The sequence below is a fragment of the Eschrichtius robustus genome, chromosome 7 (genome assembly GCF_028021215.1).
Source record: "Eschrichtius robustus isolate mEscRob2 chromosome 7, mEscRob2.pri, whole genome shotgun sequence".
Taxonomy (NCBI): Eukaryota; Metazoa; Chordata; class Mammalia; order Artiodactyla; family Eschrichtiidae; genus Eschrichtius; species Eschrichtius robustus.
In genome coordinates, this window is record NC_090830.1 from 104,222,233 (window position 1) to 104,238,880 (window position 16,648).

Here is a 16,648-nt window from a genome sequence, read left to right on the forward strand (position 1 = left end):
AGAGTAGCCTTAAATTTTTTTTTTTTTTAATGTAGCTTTAGAGAGATATAATTCACATACGATAGAAATCCCCACTTTAAAAGTGTCCAATTCAGTAGGTTTTAGTATATTCACAATTGTGTGTAGTTAATTTTAGAACATTGTCTCAAGAAGAAACCCTGTATCCTTTAGCAACCACCTTCCTATCCCCCTACATCCTTCCCTTCTCTTCTCAGCCCTAAGGACCATTAATTTACTTCCTGTAGCTATAGATTTGCCTACTATGGACATTTCATATAAATTGAATCATACAATATGTAGTCTTTTGTGACTGGCTTCTTTTTACTTAGCAGAATATTCCCAAGGTTTATCCATATTGTAGTATATATATTAGTACTGTTTTCATTTTTTTTCCTAAGTAGTAGTTACTACTGTTACAGGGTGTATCAGTTTTTAAATTGTGATAGAATATAGATAACATAAAATTTACCATCTTAATCATTTTTAACTGTACAGTTCAGTAGTATTAAGTACATTCATACTGTTGTACAGCCAATCTCCAGAACTCTTTTCATCTTGCAAAACCGAAACTTTATACCCATTAAACAGCAATTCCATTCCTTTTTCCCCTCACTCCCTGGCAACCACTGTTTTACTTTCTGTCTCTGAATTTGACTACTTGAGGTACTTCATATAAATGGAATCATAAAATATTTGTCCTTTTGTGACCGACTTATTTCACTTAACATAATCTTTCATGTTCATCTATGTTGTTGTATGTGTCAGAATTTCCTTCTGTTTTAAGGCTGAATAATATTCCAGTGTATGTTTATACCACATTTTGTTTATCCATGCATCCGTCAGTGGACACTTGGGTTGCTTCTACCTTTTGCTTATTGTGAATAATGCTACTATGTACGTGGGTGTACAAATATCTGTTTGAATTCCTGCTTCCAGTTCTTTTGGATTTATGCCAAGAATTGGAATTATAGGATCATATGGTAATTCTGTTTTTGATTTTTTTTTTTAGAACTGCCATACTGGCAGTTCCATAGTGGCTGTTCCATTTTACATTCCCATCAACAATCTATGAGGTTTCCATCTTCTCCACATAACCTTGTCAACGCTTGTTATTTTCTGGCTTTTTTGGTAGTAGCCATATTGGTAGGTGTGAAGTTATTTTATTTTCTGGCTGAATAACATTCCATTGTATGAATATCACATTTTGTTTATTCATTCATAGGCTGAGGACATTTGGGTTGTTTCCACTTTTTTGGCTATTATGAATAATGCTGCCAATAAATGTTCATGTACAGATTTTTGTGTGGGTGTATGTTTTCATTTCTCCTATGTAGATACATAAGAGTGGACTTGCTGGGTCATATGGTAACTATGTTTTACTATTCGAGGAACTGCCAGACTGTTCTCCAAACTGGCTTCACCATTTCACATTCCTCTAGCAGGATACAAGGATTCCGATCTCTGCGCATCCTTGCCAACGCTTACTTGTTATTAACTGACTTTGACTATATCCATACCAGTGACTGTGAAGTGATATCTCATTGTAGTTTTGATTTGCATTTTTCTGATGACTAATGATGTTGAACATATTTTCATGTGTTTATTGACCATTTCTGTATCTTCTTTGGAGACCTGTCTATTCAGGTCCTTTGCCCATTTTTAAGTGGGATATTTGTTCTTTTATTAATGAGATATAAGAGGTCTTTATATACTCTTTATACAAACCTCGTATCTGATATGTGATTTACAAATATTTCCTCCCATTCTGTGCATCTTTTCACTTTCCTGATGGTAACCTTTGAAGCATAAACGTTTTTAACTTTGATGAAGTCCAATTTATCTTTTTCTTTTGTTTCTCAAGCTTCTTGATGTCATATGTAAGAAGCTATTGCCAAATCTAAGGTCATTTACCCCTGTGTTTTCTCTAAGAGTTTTATAGCTTTAACTCTTACTCTTAGGTATTTGATCTGTTTTGAGTTCATTTTTGTATGTTGTGAGGTTAAGGATCCAACATCATTCTTTACATGTGGCTATCCTGTTGTCTCAACACCATTTGTTGAAAAGATTCTTCTTTCCCCACTGAATTGTCTTTGCACCCTTCATGAAAACCTGTTGGCAGTAGACATATGGTTTTATTTCTGGACTCTCAATTCTATTCAGTTGATGTCTTTCTTTATGCCAGTACCTCATTGTCTTGATCACCATTGCTTTCTGGTGATTTTTAAAATCAAGAAGGAGGATGGGAGGGAGGGAGATGCAAGAGGGAAGAGATATGGGGATATATGTATATGTATAGCTGATTCACTTTGTTATAAAGCAGAAACTAACTAACTAAATAAATAAATAAAAATTTAAAAACTAAAACAATAAAATCAAGAAGTATGAGCCTTCAACTTTGTTGTTCTTTTTCAGGATTATTTTGGATAGTCTCAGTCTCTTGCATTTCTATATGAATTATAGGATCAGTTTGTCAGTGTCTGCAAAAAGCCAGCTGATTTTTTTTTTTAATGCTATTTCTTTTTTTTAATTATTAATTTATTTTTATTTTTTGGCTGTGTTGGGTCTTCGTTTCTGTACGAGGGCTTTCTCTAGTTGTGGCAAGCGGGGGCCACTCTTCATCGCGGTACGCGGGCCTCTCACTATCGCGGCCTCTCTTGTTGCGGAGCACAGGCCCCAGACACGCAGGCTCAGTAGTTGTGGCTCATGGGCCTAGTTACTCCGCGGCATGTGGGATCTTCCCAGACCAGGGCTCGAACCCGTGTCCCCTGCATTAGCAGGCAGATTCTCAACCACTGCGCCACCAGGGAAGCCCCCAGCTGATATTTTGGTAGGAATTGTTTTGAATCAGTATATCAATTTGAGAAGTGTTACTGTCTTACTATGAGGTATTATGATCCATGAACATGGAATGTTTTTCCATTAGTTTAGATCTTTAATTTCTTTCACCAGTATTTTGTAGTTTTCAGAATATAAGTTTTAAGTTTTACTTTTGATTTTATTGTTAGTAGAATTGTTTTCTTAATTTTATATTCAAGTTGTTTGTTTCTTTAAATCTTTTTTTCCCCCTCCCTGTTCTTTAGATGAGGGAACTTTGTATAGCTTTATCTTTGAATTCACTTATAAAACTATTATAATTTACCCTTTTCAAGTGTATGATTCTATTTTTTTTAATAGTTTGTTTCTCTAATGAGGTATTCTATCTTTTCATCATTGTGACAATATCTTCCTTTACATTTATCATTGTTATATTAGCTGCTTAAAAAATCTTGTCTTCTAATTCCAACATCTGGGTCATCTCAGTGTTGATCTCCATTAATTGTCTTCCTTTTGGGAATGCGTTACATTTTCTTGGTTCTTTGTATGTCAGTTAATTTTGGATTGTATTCCTCACATTATAAATGTTTATACCGCAGGCTGGATTCTGTTATATTCTTCCAAAGAGTGTTTTGATTTGTTTGGTTTAGTTGGTTGTTTTTGCTTACTTGTTTTAATAAGCATTTAATTTGGTGAAACTCAAATTGCAAACTCAGTCTCCTTTGTACCGGGCAACAACTCAAATCCCAATTCAATTTTTAGCTTTAGTTGGAATGTTTGGAGTCTGCCCTGTGCATGCATAGTTCAGAGGTCAGCCAGAGATTCGGCTGAGTTCACAGAATTTGGGCTTTCTCTCCTTTCTGGGTTTTTTCTCTCTACTTTCCAGTGGCTATAGTGATCCCTGACTCTCCTCTAATTCTGCAAGCCAGACAGACTGGGTTTTTACACAACTTTTAAATGTAGGGCGTGGCTGCCCTACATACCACGGACTGGGTCTACCTTCAGGCTAAAAACTGGGTCTACCTTCAGGCTAAAAACGTTCAAAAATGGGAAACTCACCTAATGCCATGTCCTTCTTCCAGGTATTGATGACTCCTCCAAGTATATGCCTACTTTTGATTTCTTTCCAGTGTCTCAGGTGGTTGTTTATTATATTTTAGCTAGAATTTGTTATCTGTGGAGGGGTAGTCCAATAAGAACTTAATCAGCTATTATTGGAAGTTAATCATTATAGAACCATCTCTTGCAGCTTAGCTAGTTTAAGCCCAAATTTTTATTTTTAAAATAATACCTTTTGATCTATTTTCCACTGAAATATTGAGGGATTTTTCTTGGGACATTCAAAATCTACTTTTATGCCTTTGTCTTTGTTATTTGGGCTGTCAGGACTGTGTCATCTCAGAATACATAAAGGCCACACTTGGAATAAGCATGTATTTGTTGAGATCTTTTTCTGTAAAATAAAATCTAGATTTTTCTTTTTTAAAGCCTGGTTAGAGCTCTCAGAGAATATACGAGATTAGCTATAAAATAATAAGATTGGTTTATTTTCATAGGAATAGATCTCATTTTATATATACTTGATAATTGACAGTAGGGCAATGGGGTAATCTCAGTGAATTTTTGTTAGCTAGAGTGTTTTGTTAGCTAGAACACTGTTTTCCAAGATCCAGTAAAATATTTACTCTATTAGGTAATAAAGTTTATGACATCTTCAGAGATTGTGAGTGTGGTTCGTTTTATTATCAAGAGAAGTATTCTAATGGTTAAATTTTTTTTTAAATTTTAATCGAGTCTGATCTTCACGTATTAGAAAACTGCTTAACTGATTTGAAGAAAATGTATTTCCTCTTTGTTTAAAGGTGAAGTGGATCCTAAAGAGAGGATAGCACGCCAACGAAAACTATTACAGAAGAAACTTGGCCTTAATATGGGAGAAGCTATTGGAATGAGCACTGAAGAACTCTTTAATGATGAAGATTTGGATTATACCCCAACGTCAGCAGCCCTTGTGAACAAACAACCTGTAGGTAAAACCTCTGGTTGGTTGATTGCAAGTAATAATACAGGGGGTTTGTTATATTTTGCTATGCAATTGGAATTTTAGAAAATGCATTTTTAAATTCTGCTCATTGTTGCTTAGTGTCACCATAATTTAGTGTCTTCATAAATTGGATTTCTAGCGATAGATTCTAAGGAGACAGAAGTTGCCACCTACCTCATAGACATTGGACTATTAGATAAAAGGTATGGTGCATCTTTTAGGAGACACTGGTATTGAAAAATCCTAGTTGCATCAATTGCTCTTTCTTTGTTCTTCAATGAAGAAAAATATTTCCGAGTGTGGGAGATAGTAAGGGCTATCATAGTCAGATATGATGATACTAGAAATCTTTACAACTATGATTCTTTTATTTGAGAAAGTAACAAACATGGTGAAAACTTTCAAACAATGCAAAAAGGCACACTAGGAAGCAACCCTTTTTAAGTTATTTGTGCATTTTTCCTGAAATTTTCTCTGTATACGTAAGTTCTTTTAAGCCATGTCCACCTTTTCTCACTTCATATGGCTTCATATATCAGTATATACAGATTGAGCACATTCTTTTTTGACAGCTTCATGCTGTTTATATGGCTGTACCATAATTTTGCTCTGTATTTTTCCTGTTCCTCTATTTTTCCAATTCCCAATGGATGCCTGTATGCTTCTTTTTTTTTTTTTTTTTTTTTTTGAATGTTACCATCTCTTTTTTTTAATATTAGACACTTTGAAATAAGAGCCAAAAAAAGAATGTTCATATAGGTATATATTTACCATATATAAATGCATATAAGGGTCTTCATCTCAGCAGTTCTCATGACAATGAAAAAATGGAAACTATTCTGGCTAATGCAATTGGATGGGTGTTAATACTAATCACCAAGACACCAAGGTTTCTCATTTGTTGTCTTATTAAACCTTCACAACGGCACTGTAGCAATTATGATCCACATTTACAAGATGTGGAAACGGAGATTCAGAAAGATTAAGTATCTTAACCAGATGCATAACTAATAAGTGCTAGAACCAGAAACCAGGACTACTTGCTTCTTAAGCAGGCGTTCTTTCAGTGTTATCTTTCGGCATTTGAGGGTATATAGAGTAGAGCTTAGATTAGTCAGACTAAGGCCATGAGTATACATTATGACTAAAATCTTAGATGGATTAGTTGTGGGGGAATTTCTTAGTTACGTTAAATGGAGGTGATTATTAGACTTGGAAATTAAGTAACAAAATTTCTGCCCTTAGATTTAATTTAATAAACTCACACATGACGGAGATTAGCTTCCCAGGAGAAGTAAATAAAAAGACCATATATGACCAAAGAACACTCAGGTGAGACGTTCTTGATAAAATCCCACAGAGACCAAACTGGACTGAGTTGAGGAAGAAAGGCAAAGGTGGGAATTCCTTGGTGGTCCAGTGGTTAGGACTCCCCGCTTTCACTGCCGAGGGCATGGGTTCAATCCCTGGTCAGGGAACTAAGATCCCACAAGCCGCGCGGTGTAGCCCATCAAAGTTGTTCTGTGTGTAGATCGGTAAATAAAGCTACAATTGAAAAAAAAAAAAGAGTAGCAAAGGTGCCTGAGAAGAGGCCAGTGAGATAGGATGAGAAGCAGGAGAGATTCTTATGTCAAAAACCAAATGAAGAAAGGGTTTCAAGAAGGAGGGAGTGAACAATTGTGTCAAATGCTACTGAGAGGATGGATAAAATGAGGACTGAGAACGGCTGCCTGGATTTAAGAACATGGAGGACATTGGTGAACTTGATGAGAGCTGTTACTGTAGGGTACAAAAGCCTGACTAGAGTGGGTTCAGTAGCAAATGGGAAGAGAGGAAGTGGACATAACAGGAATAAACAACTTTTGAGTTTTTTGGGTTTTTTTTTTTTTACTGTAAACGAGAGCAGAGAAATGGCATGGTAGCTGGATAGAGATGTGTGAGCCCAAAACATTGTGAGGTCTAGAAGTTTTGTTTTAAAGAAGGGAGACACTACTGTTTGTTTGAATGCCGATGGGGAGGGATCCAATAGTGAAGGGAAGATTCCTGATTCAAGAGAAAAATTGCAGGAACCATATCCTTGAGCAAGTGAAGGGGTGGGATCTAAAGCATAAGTGGTGGAGTTGACCTTCAGTAAGAGCACGGATGATTCATCCTTAGTAAGAAAAGGGAAGGCAGAGCATAGAGGTCTATACAGTTGAAGTAGCTTTTGATACAGCCACTTAATAACCTCCTTGTCAATCATTTGGTTTCTCAGGGATTCTTTTTTTTTTTTTTTTTCCACACACACACACTGTATTTTATTTTTACAAGAGATAAGTAGACTGACACCAAGCATTGTACCATAGACTCTTTTTAAGCTCCAGTAAAAGCTGTGGCTCTCTCCTCAGAAAAATTCACATACATGTGAGATATTACCTTTCAGGGTGTTTAGTGTTCTTTCCTCCTGCCCCTGCAATATCCTTTTAGGGATCTGTGGGTCCCATTAAGAATTCCTGCTTTACATGAAACCTGTATCTTCTCATTCCCTTGGCCTTTCCCTTTGCTTAAGAGGAGAAAGGGTCTATTTGCCTTTATACCAGTTGCCCTCTAAACCATTAGAATTTGTAAACTAAATTTTTTGGCATTGAGGGGTATGTGATGATGATGGAACTTTTGCAGACAAGGGGGAAAAAAAGGCAGATTCTGGAGGGAAAAAGGAGAGGAGTACAGAGGCAGAAAATATAATAACAACCAGGAAGGAATAGAAAGAAATGGGGTACAAAGGGACGCATAAGATGTAAATAAATAATAAAGAAGACAGGACTTCTCTGGTGGCGCAATGGTTAGGAATTCGCCTGCCCATGCAGGGGACACGGGTTCGAGCTCTGGTCCGGGAAGATCCCACATGCTACGGAGCAGCTAAGCCCGTGTGCCACAACTACTGAGCCTGTGTTCTAGAGCCCGTGAGCCACAACTACTGAGCCCATGTGCCACAGCTACTGAAGCCCATGCACCTAGAGCCCGTGCTCTGCAACAAGAGAAGCCACTGCAATGAGAAGAAGCCCATGCACTGCAACGAAGAGTAGCCCCCACTCACCACAGCTAGAGAAAGCCTGCATGCAGAAACAAAGACCCAATGCAGCCAAAAATAAATGAATAAATAAATAAATAAATAAAATTTTTAAAAATAAGGAAGACAATAGAATAAAATAAAGGAAAACAAAAATGTAATGTGATCACAGTGTGGTATTTTGACATGGTGTAGGGAAATGAATGGGTAGGTGTCTTAGAGAAAATGGGCTATAGACAGAATAGTTGGATATGGGATGGCAGCAGCAAATTTGAGGTTTGCAGGATCCAAGTTTGGTTGCTTTAGATGTCGCGGACCTTTGGGAAGAGTTACTGAGGTTAGTTGTTGCCATAGGGTCATCACTGCTCCATTGCCTTGTGTATGTGCCAGTGGTCGCTGGACCAAGTCTGTAGCAGGGCACCCACACCAATGAGCCTAATTGGTTGAAGAAGTGTAAATTTCAATTGAATCTTAATCAGTTAAGGGCAGAAAGGATTTTTAGGCCTGCGCTCAAAGCATTTTTGTTCACATCCTTAATAATGTCTCCCATGAATGCAAAAGAGAGCAAAAACAGTATGTAGTGAGTGATTAAGAGGGAAAAAACATACAGGCTAAGTTAACTATAGGACACTGGCCCAGTTACTACAACTATATGGCTATAGTTATTTTTATTTTTTTCAGTAGGAGATGATTATCATTGTTTAAAAATTGACATTCTTTATTCTTATAACTTTTGGATGGTAGTATGGTTTTTTTTTGTTTTTGCCTGCGTTGGGTCTTCGTTGCTGTGTGCGGGCTTTCTCTAGCTGTGGCGAGCGGGGGCTACTCTTCGTTGCGGTGCGTGGGCTTCTCATTGCGGTGCTTCTCTTGTTGCGGATCATGGGCTCTATGCACGTGGGCTTCAGTAGTTTTGTCTCACGTGCTTAGTTGCCCCGTGGGCATGTGGGATCTTCCCGGACCCGGGATCAAACCCATGTCCCCTGCATTGGCAGGCGGATTCTTAACCACTATGCCACCAGGGAAGTCCTAGATGGTTATTTTGAAGTCTCACCTCTTCAAAGCCCTCACTGGGGTCAGGATCATACATTTTTGCCTTATCTGTGACAAATGAGCATTTCCTGGCAATTGAAAGAATAGGGGAGAAGGAAGAAGAGAGTGAAATTATGGTACAGCCATACAACAGAACAGAATGAAGCTGTCAAAGAAGAATGTAATCAGTTTGTATATAGTGAAATTTATAGACTTTAGGCCTCTTCTGAGGCTGAGACTATGGGTATATATTCTAACTTCAGAAGTTCAAATTCAGCATTCTTTTATTCTTTTAGACTCTCCAGGCAGCTGAATTGATTGACTCAGAGTTTCGAACAGGAATGAGCAATAGACAAAAGAACAAAGCTAAAAGAATGGCCAAGTTATTTGCAAAACAGAGATCCAGGGATGCAGTGGAAACTAATGAGAAGAGGTAATAATCTTTTTCTGCCTGTTTAAAACAGTAATGTTGGTTAGCTTAAATCTGGGTCTGCTTGATTTCTAAAAACATTTTGATGACATTGTCTTTGGCTGTGGAGTACCATTTGGATTGTCTTGCTCAATTGTCAGAGAGTATTTACTATTATTAGGGACTAGGACAACTTTCCCAGAAAAATCCACATATGCACATTGTTTTTTCTACATTTTTTTTCTTAATAATTATGAGCCCTGAATGAGGATTGAAGATCTTCCAAGGGGAGTGCATTCCAGGTAGCAGGAGCAAGTGTAAATGCCTTAATCATGGAATATTCAAGAAACAGAAAGAAAGGCTGTATGACTGGTAAGAGTAGTAGAGAATGAAGTCAGAGAAATGGCCTGAGGACTACAAGTTAAGAATACTACATTTATAAACTGGGTATTATATCACCTGTTCTCTTGGCTGGGGGCTAAGCCAAATAGTGGGTAATAATCCAGGCTTGTTTACCTAATCCTGTTGTAGGAAAGAACTCTGTGGATAAAATCACTGTCCTCACTTTCTTAATGAGTTCATAAGAATGATATCTGCGTGGCTTGGAGCAGCATTTCTCAAGGAGTGGTTCAAAACAACTCCCTTCATAAACACTTTGAGAATCTTGTTAAAATGTAGTTTCTTGGGCCCCACTTAACTCTTAAATCAGAATCTTTAGTGGTGTCCAAGAAATGTTTGAGGAAATGGTGCATTCATAAACACATGAGAGCCTATGAAAATAAGGTTTTGTTGCAGATAACAGAACTTTTTGTTGTTCTTTCCATTCATGTAAAGCTAAGTGTTTACAGCATTTATTTAAAAGCTAGGCATATGGTGGGGTAAACAATAAACATCTACTTGGTATAAATTTTTACTTGGAGTTGTTTTTTTAAGTATAAAATCTTTATTGATCTTGTTTAACTACAGGTTTTTTTTTTAAGTTAACAGCTCATTAGGATTGTGTAGTAACCTAGTAAGTGTTTTTACTGACTTCTGTTCATTTAAGACTTTTACCCAAATATCTGAATATTGGAAATAATAGACCTTATTTTTCAGAGCCCATGACTCATTCATTACAGATATTTATTAAATACTTTTTATGTGCCAGATACTGTTCTAGGCCCTCATGATACAGTAGTGAATAAAATAGGTAAGAACTCCTGTCTTCGTGGAGCTTACATTCTAGAGGGAAAGATAGATGAGGAATAAGATAAATAATTATATTAATGGTAAGGGTTAAGAAAGAAAAAAGAGGTAAAGCAAGGAACGAACAAGTGAAATGTTTTGTGGGGAGGGAGTTTTAAAGTTTAGATAGGATGGTCAGGGAGAGATTCACAGAGGTTACTTTTCAGTAAAGATATGAAAGAAGTGAGGATGCTAGCCAGCCCTGTGAATATCCTAAAAAGACATTCCAAATAGAGGGAATAGCAAGGACAAAAGCCTGGGAGTAGAAACATGCTTAACAAGTTCAAAGACAGTAAAATGACCAACCAGTGTGACTAGATTGAATTAGAAAGTATTAGGAGAATAATAATAGTCTCCGATTTCTTTCATCACCTTACAGAAAAAATGGTTGGCCAAGATTACACTATTAAGGTGGAAGGTGGGGCTGGGTGGATATCTATAGAAAATAATGCTGTATATACCTTAACAATGCTAATTCTTTCTTTCTGTTAATAATTCAATAAAGCAGTTACTTGTCTTCTCCTTTGTAATATTTTGTTATTAGTCTAACCTCTGTTTTTGTTCTTTTAGTCATAAAATTTTCCTCAAATTTTCTGCACACATTTTTCATCTTCCAATAGTCTTATCTCTATATTTTTCAAGAACTAGTAAGATTATAGTGTGTTGCTCAGTATATTAGTTTTTTTCAGGGTACAAAAGCCTAAAGAAAAAAAGTTATGCTGGGCCAGATTTAGGTTGTTAGGCCAAAAGAGTTTAAAATAAAAAGGAGAGGAGCTGGTTGTAGAGAGAAGGGGAAAAAAGAAGACATTGTTAAATTTGAGATCCAGTCTGAAAGTAAGACGTCTTTGACCTGTTTTACATTTATCAGTAAGAGTAGTAGGATAAAGTTTGCTCAAACATTTTTAAGCAGTTAATCTTAGTTATTTGATACATGAAATTGTAAGTAAACCATATAAGCAGAAAGTGGCAAAACATTTGTTCAAATGATGGATTCTCTTACATTCATTGTGGTTAACATTATCCTTTATTCACTTTTTTTAAATGGTGACTTTTTTTTTTTTTTTAGCAATGATAGCACTGATGGGGAACCAGAAGAAAAGAGACGAAAAATAGCCAATGTTGTTATTAATCAGTCTGCAAATGATTCCAAAGTCCTGATTGATAATATTCCAGACAGTTCTCCCTTAATTGAAGAGGTACTATTGAAATGCCCTAAAGTGTCCTTTGAAATTATTTATAATTTTTTCATACTAATGTGTTAGTAGATGGTGTATAATAATCTGTCACTTGAGAGAACTTTTATTATTAAAAATCTAAGTATCTTTACTTCATTAGTAAAAATTGTTAATTATTTAAAAATTTAAAAGCCTGACTATTATTATTAGTCCTACAAATAAATACACCTTATTACTTAAATTATTAGCATAAGATAGATCTTTTAAATTAGTAGTAATTCTGTTTTTCTTATTCAGACAAATGAATGGCCTTTGGAAAGCTTTTGCGAAGAACTTTGCAATGACCTTTTTAATCCCTCCTGGGAGGTAGGATTTCTTCATTACAGTTTCTCTCAGCTCTATTTTCTTGGCTAATGATAGGAACCATGTCAAGCACAATCTGTTTTGTCAGAGTTCCTGTTCTTGCCCTGTATCCTTCTCAGAACCACTGGTCAGGGCTCTTCATATCACTCGCCTCTTAAATAGAAAACTTTAGACTGATTTTCACCTTTCATACCCCTTTTGACATATTTCTTTAGTGAATTGTTCATTTCTTTTCATTCTTTTAGCTAGTATGTAAAGAGTTGCATATCTTCCAGACAGTAAAAATTTCATCTGGAAGTGGACAGTTATGATTAAGACCAGTAGTTTCCAAGCAGTAGCTTAACCTCAGAAATATTTCTTCAAAGAAAATCTTGAACAGGTCTCATGTAAAAGAGATGAACGTGAAGTTCCTCTGGTTGAAATTGAGGGTTGGTAGTCTCAAACGATTCTGTTTCACTTCATTTGGCCTCTGAGTAATTTTAAAACACTGTTTTGGAATACCCTTCAGCACTCTTTCTTTTCCTTGATGTACTTCTATTTAAAGCTATTCAAGTCTTAACTCAAATGGGGTCTTGAATAAGTGGATGCAGTGTCAGTGGCACGTTTCCTCCCTTCCAGATGACACTGCAGAAGGCTACAGGGCTACAGTAAAGTATTAGTCATGAGACATTTTATTTGAATTGTCTTCCTTTGATGCTTAACACTGGTAGCTTTGGAACTTAGTATTGATGTATTTATTTCTAAAATATTGGTGTTTGGGCTATAAAGAACATTATATGATGCTTTTCTCTCCTTTCCTGTGGATGATGCTGAATGCAAGTAGAGGTTAGAGGAGTGACAGCCAGGTGGGTTAATATCTCAGAAGGAATTTAGAATAGCTGTTTTCTTGCCTTGATTTTTAAAAAAATTCCACATAATCAAAATTGTGAAATAAATATATGTAATTCTTCGTGGACAATAGAAGAAAAACACATTCTTGTGAAGTACTGCTTAGTTTGTTCCAATTTCTTAAAAATCTAATATCCCTTTTTCATATTGAAGCAAAGGTAAACACTGTTTCTTAAGCATTTAACCTCTGATATTTGCATCTTGGTTCTTTTTAGGTTCGACATGGTGCAGGCACTGGACTTAGGGAAATCCTTAAAGCTCATGGGAAAAGTGGTGGTAAAATGGGAGACAGCACTTTAGAAGAGGTAAGTGTAAGTGTAGTAAACCAGTAATTATCACCAAGTTTCAATAGGTGGCCTCTTTTTCCAAGACAGGGAAGTAACAGAGCCATGAAGTAGAAATGAGAGGTAAATAATAAGAAACATGGAAAGGTTGAATATAAGGAAAAAGATAAAAAGGTTAGGAAGAGGTTTATTTATATTATTTATAGACAGGAAGAATGAGTTCAAGGGAAAGATATGTCTGGAAATATTGAGTGGAAAAATATGTAGAAGCACTAGTATTTGAGCAGGATATAAGGGATTCGAATGTAGAGTAAGATGAATGAAAGGATAGTTTAAAGGTCAGTAAGCAATATGATTGGTGTTAAAATGGAGACACTGGTAATAGGCTAGATAATAGATACGTGATAGATATAGTTAATGTCAGAGCAGCCTTAAGTGGTTTCTTAATTTCTCTTGGAGTGCAAGTAAAATAATAGAATTCATGAATTTTAAAGATTTTGGTACAGTATATCTAATAGTCATCGAAGAGGATGTGGTTAATATTAAAGATAGTAATTGGGACTATTCCATATTTTGGTTATTGTTCCTACAGCTAAAATAATCTGTCCCAGCATTTTGTTTCAGTTTACTGTACTATAATAGTTTAGTTTTAGTTTTTGGGCCTAATATGTTTCCCTTAATATGTTTTAATACGTTATTAAAAAGTGATCATTTTAACAGATGATTCAACAGCATCAAGAGTGGTTAGAAGACTTGGCTATTAGACTCCTTTGTGTGTTTGCATTAGACAGATTTGGAGACTTTGTTTCTGATGAAGTAAGTATCGCCTAAGGGAGGCTTTACCCAATCAAATTTCAGATTCTTACAAAATATGTTTTTTTGCAAATGTGAGTTACCTTACTTTTTCATTTGTAGGTTGTGGCACCAGTTCGTGAAACTTGTGCTCAGACGTTAGGTGTGGTGTTAAAACACATGAATGAAACAGGAGTTCATAAGACTGTGGACGTGCTGCTTAAATTACTTACACAAGAACAGTGGGAAGTTAGACATGGTGGTCTGCTAGGAATAAAGTATGCTTTGGCAGTTCGTCAGGTAAACACTTCAGTTTTTTGTTTTTTTGTTTTTTTTTTAATAAATTTATTTATTTATTTATTCATTTCTGGCTGTGTTGGGTCTTCGTTTCTGTGCGAGGGCTTTCTCTAGTTGTGGCAAGCGGGGGCCACTCTTCATCGCGGTGCGCGGGCCTCTCACTATCGCGGCCTCTCTTGTTGCGGAGCACAGGCTCCAGACGCGCAGGCTCAGTAGTTGTGGCTCACGGGCCTAGTTGCTCCGCGGCATGTGGGATCTTCCCAGACCAGGGCTCGAGCCCGTCTCCCCTGCATTGGCAGGCAGACTCTCAACCACTGCGCCACCAGGGAAGCCCCACACTTCAGTTTTTGAAGCATGTATGGGAGAGTTTTTTCCCCCTCTTAGTTTATTTTCATTAATTAAATGAATTGGCCCTAGATTCTTAGTGTTACAGGTAAGCCAGTCCTTCAAGATTTGCCTTGTTGAGGTAGTATCATAGAGATAGGTGATGCTAATAAGAATTTAAATACAAATTAAAAGATAGGCTTGGAAACCTGTTTCTATTTCATAGCAAGACCAGTTCTCAGCGAGTTTCCTAGTGTATGATCACAGGAGTAGCCTCTGGGAGCTGCCTTTATTGGGGCGATTGAAAAGAGGGTAGTTTGGAGTAATGAGAAGCAGGAAGAGATGGCTTTCTTTTCCCTCTTCTCTCATATTCCCTTTGGTTGTCAGTGGTGTTGAATGAGAAATAGAAGTTAAGGTTCTAGCACAGGAGTGTGTATGTGTGTGTATTCACACTGGGAATTCATAGTCCTGCCTTGAAAACATGTTCTGATGTTTCAAGTCACAATGAATAATGAAGTACTTGATACTGTTGTGTTCTTTTTGAAATGAGATTAGTTACATAGGCATCTGTTGATGTTATTTTTTGTTTCCATTTACATGACTCTTTTTAAATAAATAAGTATTGGAATTTGTGCTTCCATATGTAAATTTAATAAAAGATGTTTAAGCACAATAATTGTACTATAGAAAATTAATCTATTTTTACGTACTCTTTTACAGGATGTAATTAATACTTTATTGCCTAAAGTTTTAACTAGAATAATTGAAGGACTCCAGGATCTTGATGATGATGTGAGAGCTGTTGCTGCAGCATCGTTAGTACCTGTGGTAGAAAGTCTTGTGTATCTTCAGACACAAAAAGTAAATATTTTTGCATTTTCTTCACGTAGAGCCTGTTTACATTTGAGGTGTAGCATGTTAGGAAAAACATTGAGACTTTTTTCGCCATTCTCCATTTTTCTTATGACAAATAACCCTCTGATGCATGGGATCTCGATTATATATTATCCTTGGGAAGAGTGAACTGTGTCTATTTATCTTTCCCTTTCATGTACAGAATATGTAGGGAACTTCCTTGAGAAGGAAGCAACCATCCCTTCTTCATTTCATTCCCGGTTTTTAGGCATATGAGATTTTTGTTTGTTTTGATTTTGGTTTTGGCTTTTGGTTTTTTAATCTGGTTTCATCTTTGAAATGCCTCTTTTAAGATCTATCTGACTTCCCTTTGTGTTATCAAAACTGGAACACATGTATCTGGGAGTGCGGCAAGCAGTACTTTGAAAGCTCAGAAACTAAATTTGTCCTTTCATGATGATTAGGAATGTATTAAATATATTAAAATTACTTTACTCAGAGAGTCCTGACATGTGTGTCTACACTGTATTGGTTTCAAAGTTTAGTTTTTTACATAAAATAGAGTATTGGATATCTTATTTCCTGAATTCTCCATCCAATTATGAGCCTCATTAGAAAGGGCAGTGCCAAAGTAGAGTTGAGTGGCATTAAAAAGAGGGGTAGAGAATTGTTAAAGGCTTCTTAACTTTGCTCAAAACTGGCATTATCCAAGGTCATTGGGATTGTATATGTTGTTGAATCAGTAGTGACTCCTGAGATACAATTTGGCATGGCTCGTGAATATTTCTTGCAAAATTAACAACTGTTTTCTTGATAACTAATCTTACAGGTACCCTTGATTATAAATACATTATGGGATGCTCTTCTGGAACTAGATGATCTAACAGCTTCAACAAATAGTATTATGACTCTTCTTTCATCCTTGTTAACTTATCCTCAGGTTCAACAGTGCAGGTAATTATTTCTATTCAGTGGAGAAAAGTAAAAAGTGTTTACATACATTTCCAGATAATTAAGCCTAAAAATAGTCTAGCACCTTTTAGAACAGTACTGTAAGTTGGGGATGCCAAAGACAGTTATTTCCAGGAGGACTTTTCTTCT

The 16,648-nt window shown here is 36.3% G+C and overlaps 1 protein-coding gene across 2 annotated transcripts in view; it reads left to right on the plus strand.

Moving 5' to 3' along the window:
- The window catches only part of BTAF1 (B-TFIID TATA-box binding protein associated factor 1), a 98,074-nt gene that overhangs the window by 27,159 nt on the left and 54,267 nt on the right, over positions 1 to 16,648 (plus strand). For both annotated transcript variants that reach the window (XM_068548204.1, XM_068548203.1), the window contains exons 5-13: positions 4,677 to 4,840; positions 9,233 to 9,369; positions 11,636 to 11,765; positions 12,042 to 12,110; positions 13,211 to 13,300; positions 14,000 to 14,095; positions 14,195 to 14,371; positions 15,413 to 15,553; positions 16,377 to 16,501. In XM_068548204.1, coding sequence (XP_068404305.1) covers positions 4,677 to 4,840; positions 9,233 to 9,369; positions 11,636 to 11,765; positions 12,042 to 12,110; positions 13,211 to 13,300; positions 14,000 to 14,095; positions 14,195 to 14,371; positions 15,413 to 15,553; positions 16,377 to 16,501 — 1,129 coding nt within the window. The remainder of the gene's footprint in view (positions 1 to 4,676; positions 4,841 to 9,232; positions 9,370 to 11,635; positions 11,766 to 12,041; positions 12,111 to 13,210; positions 13,301 to 13,999; positions 14,096 to 14,194; positions 14,372 to 15,412; positions 15,554 to 16,376; positions 16,502 to 16,648) is intronic.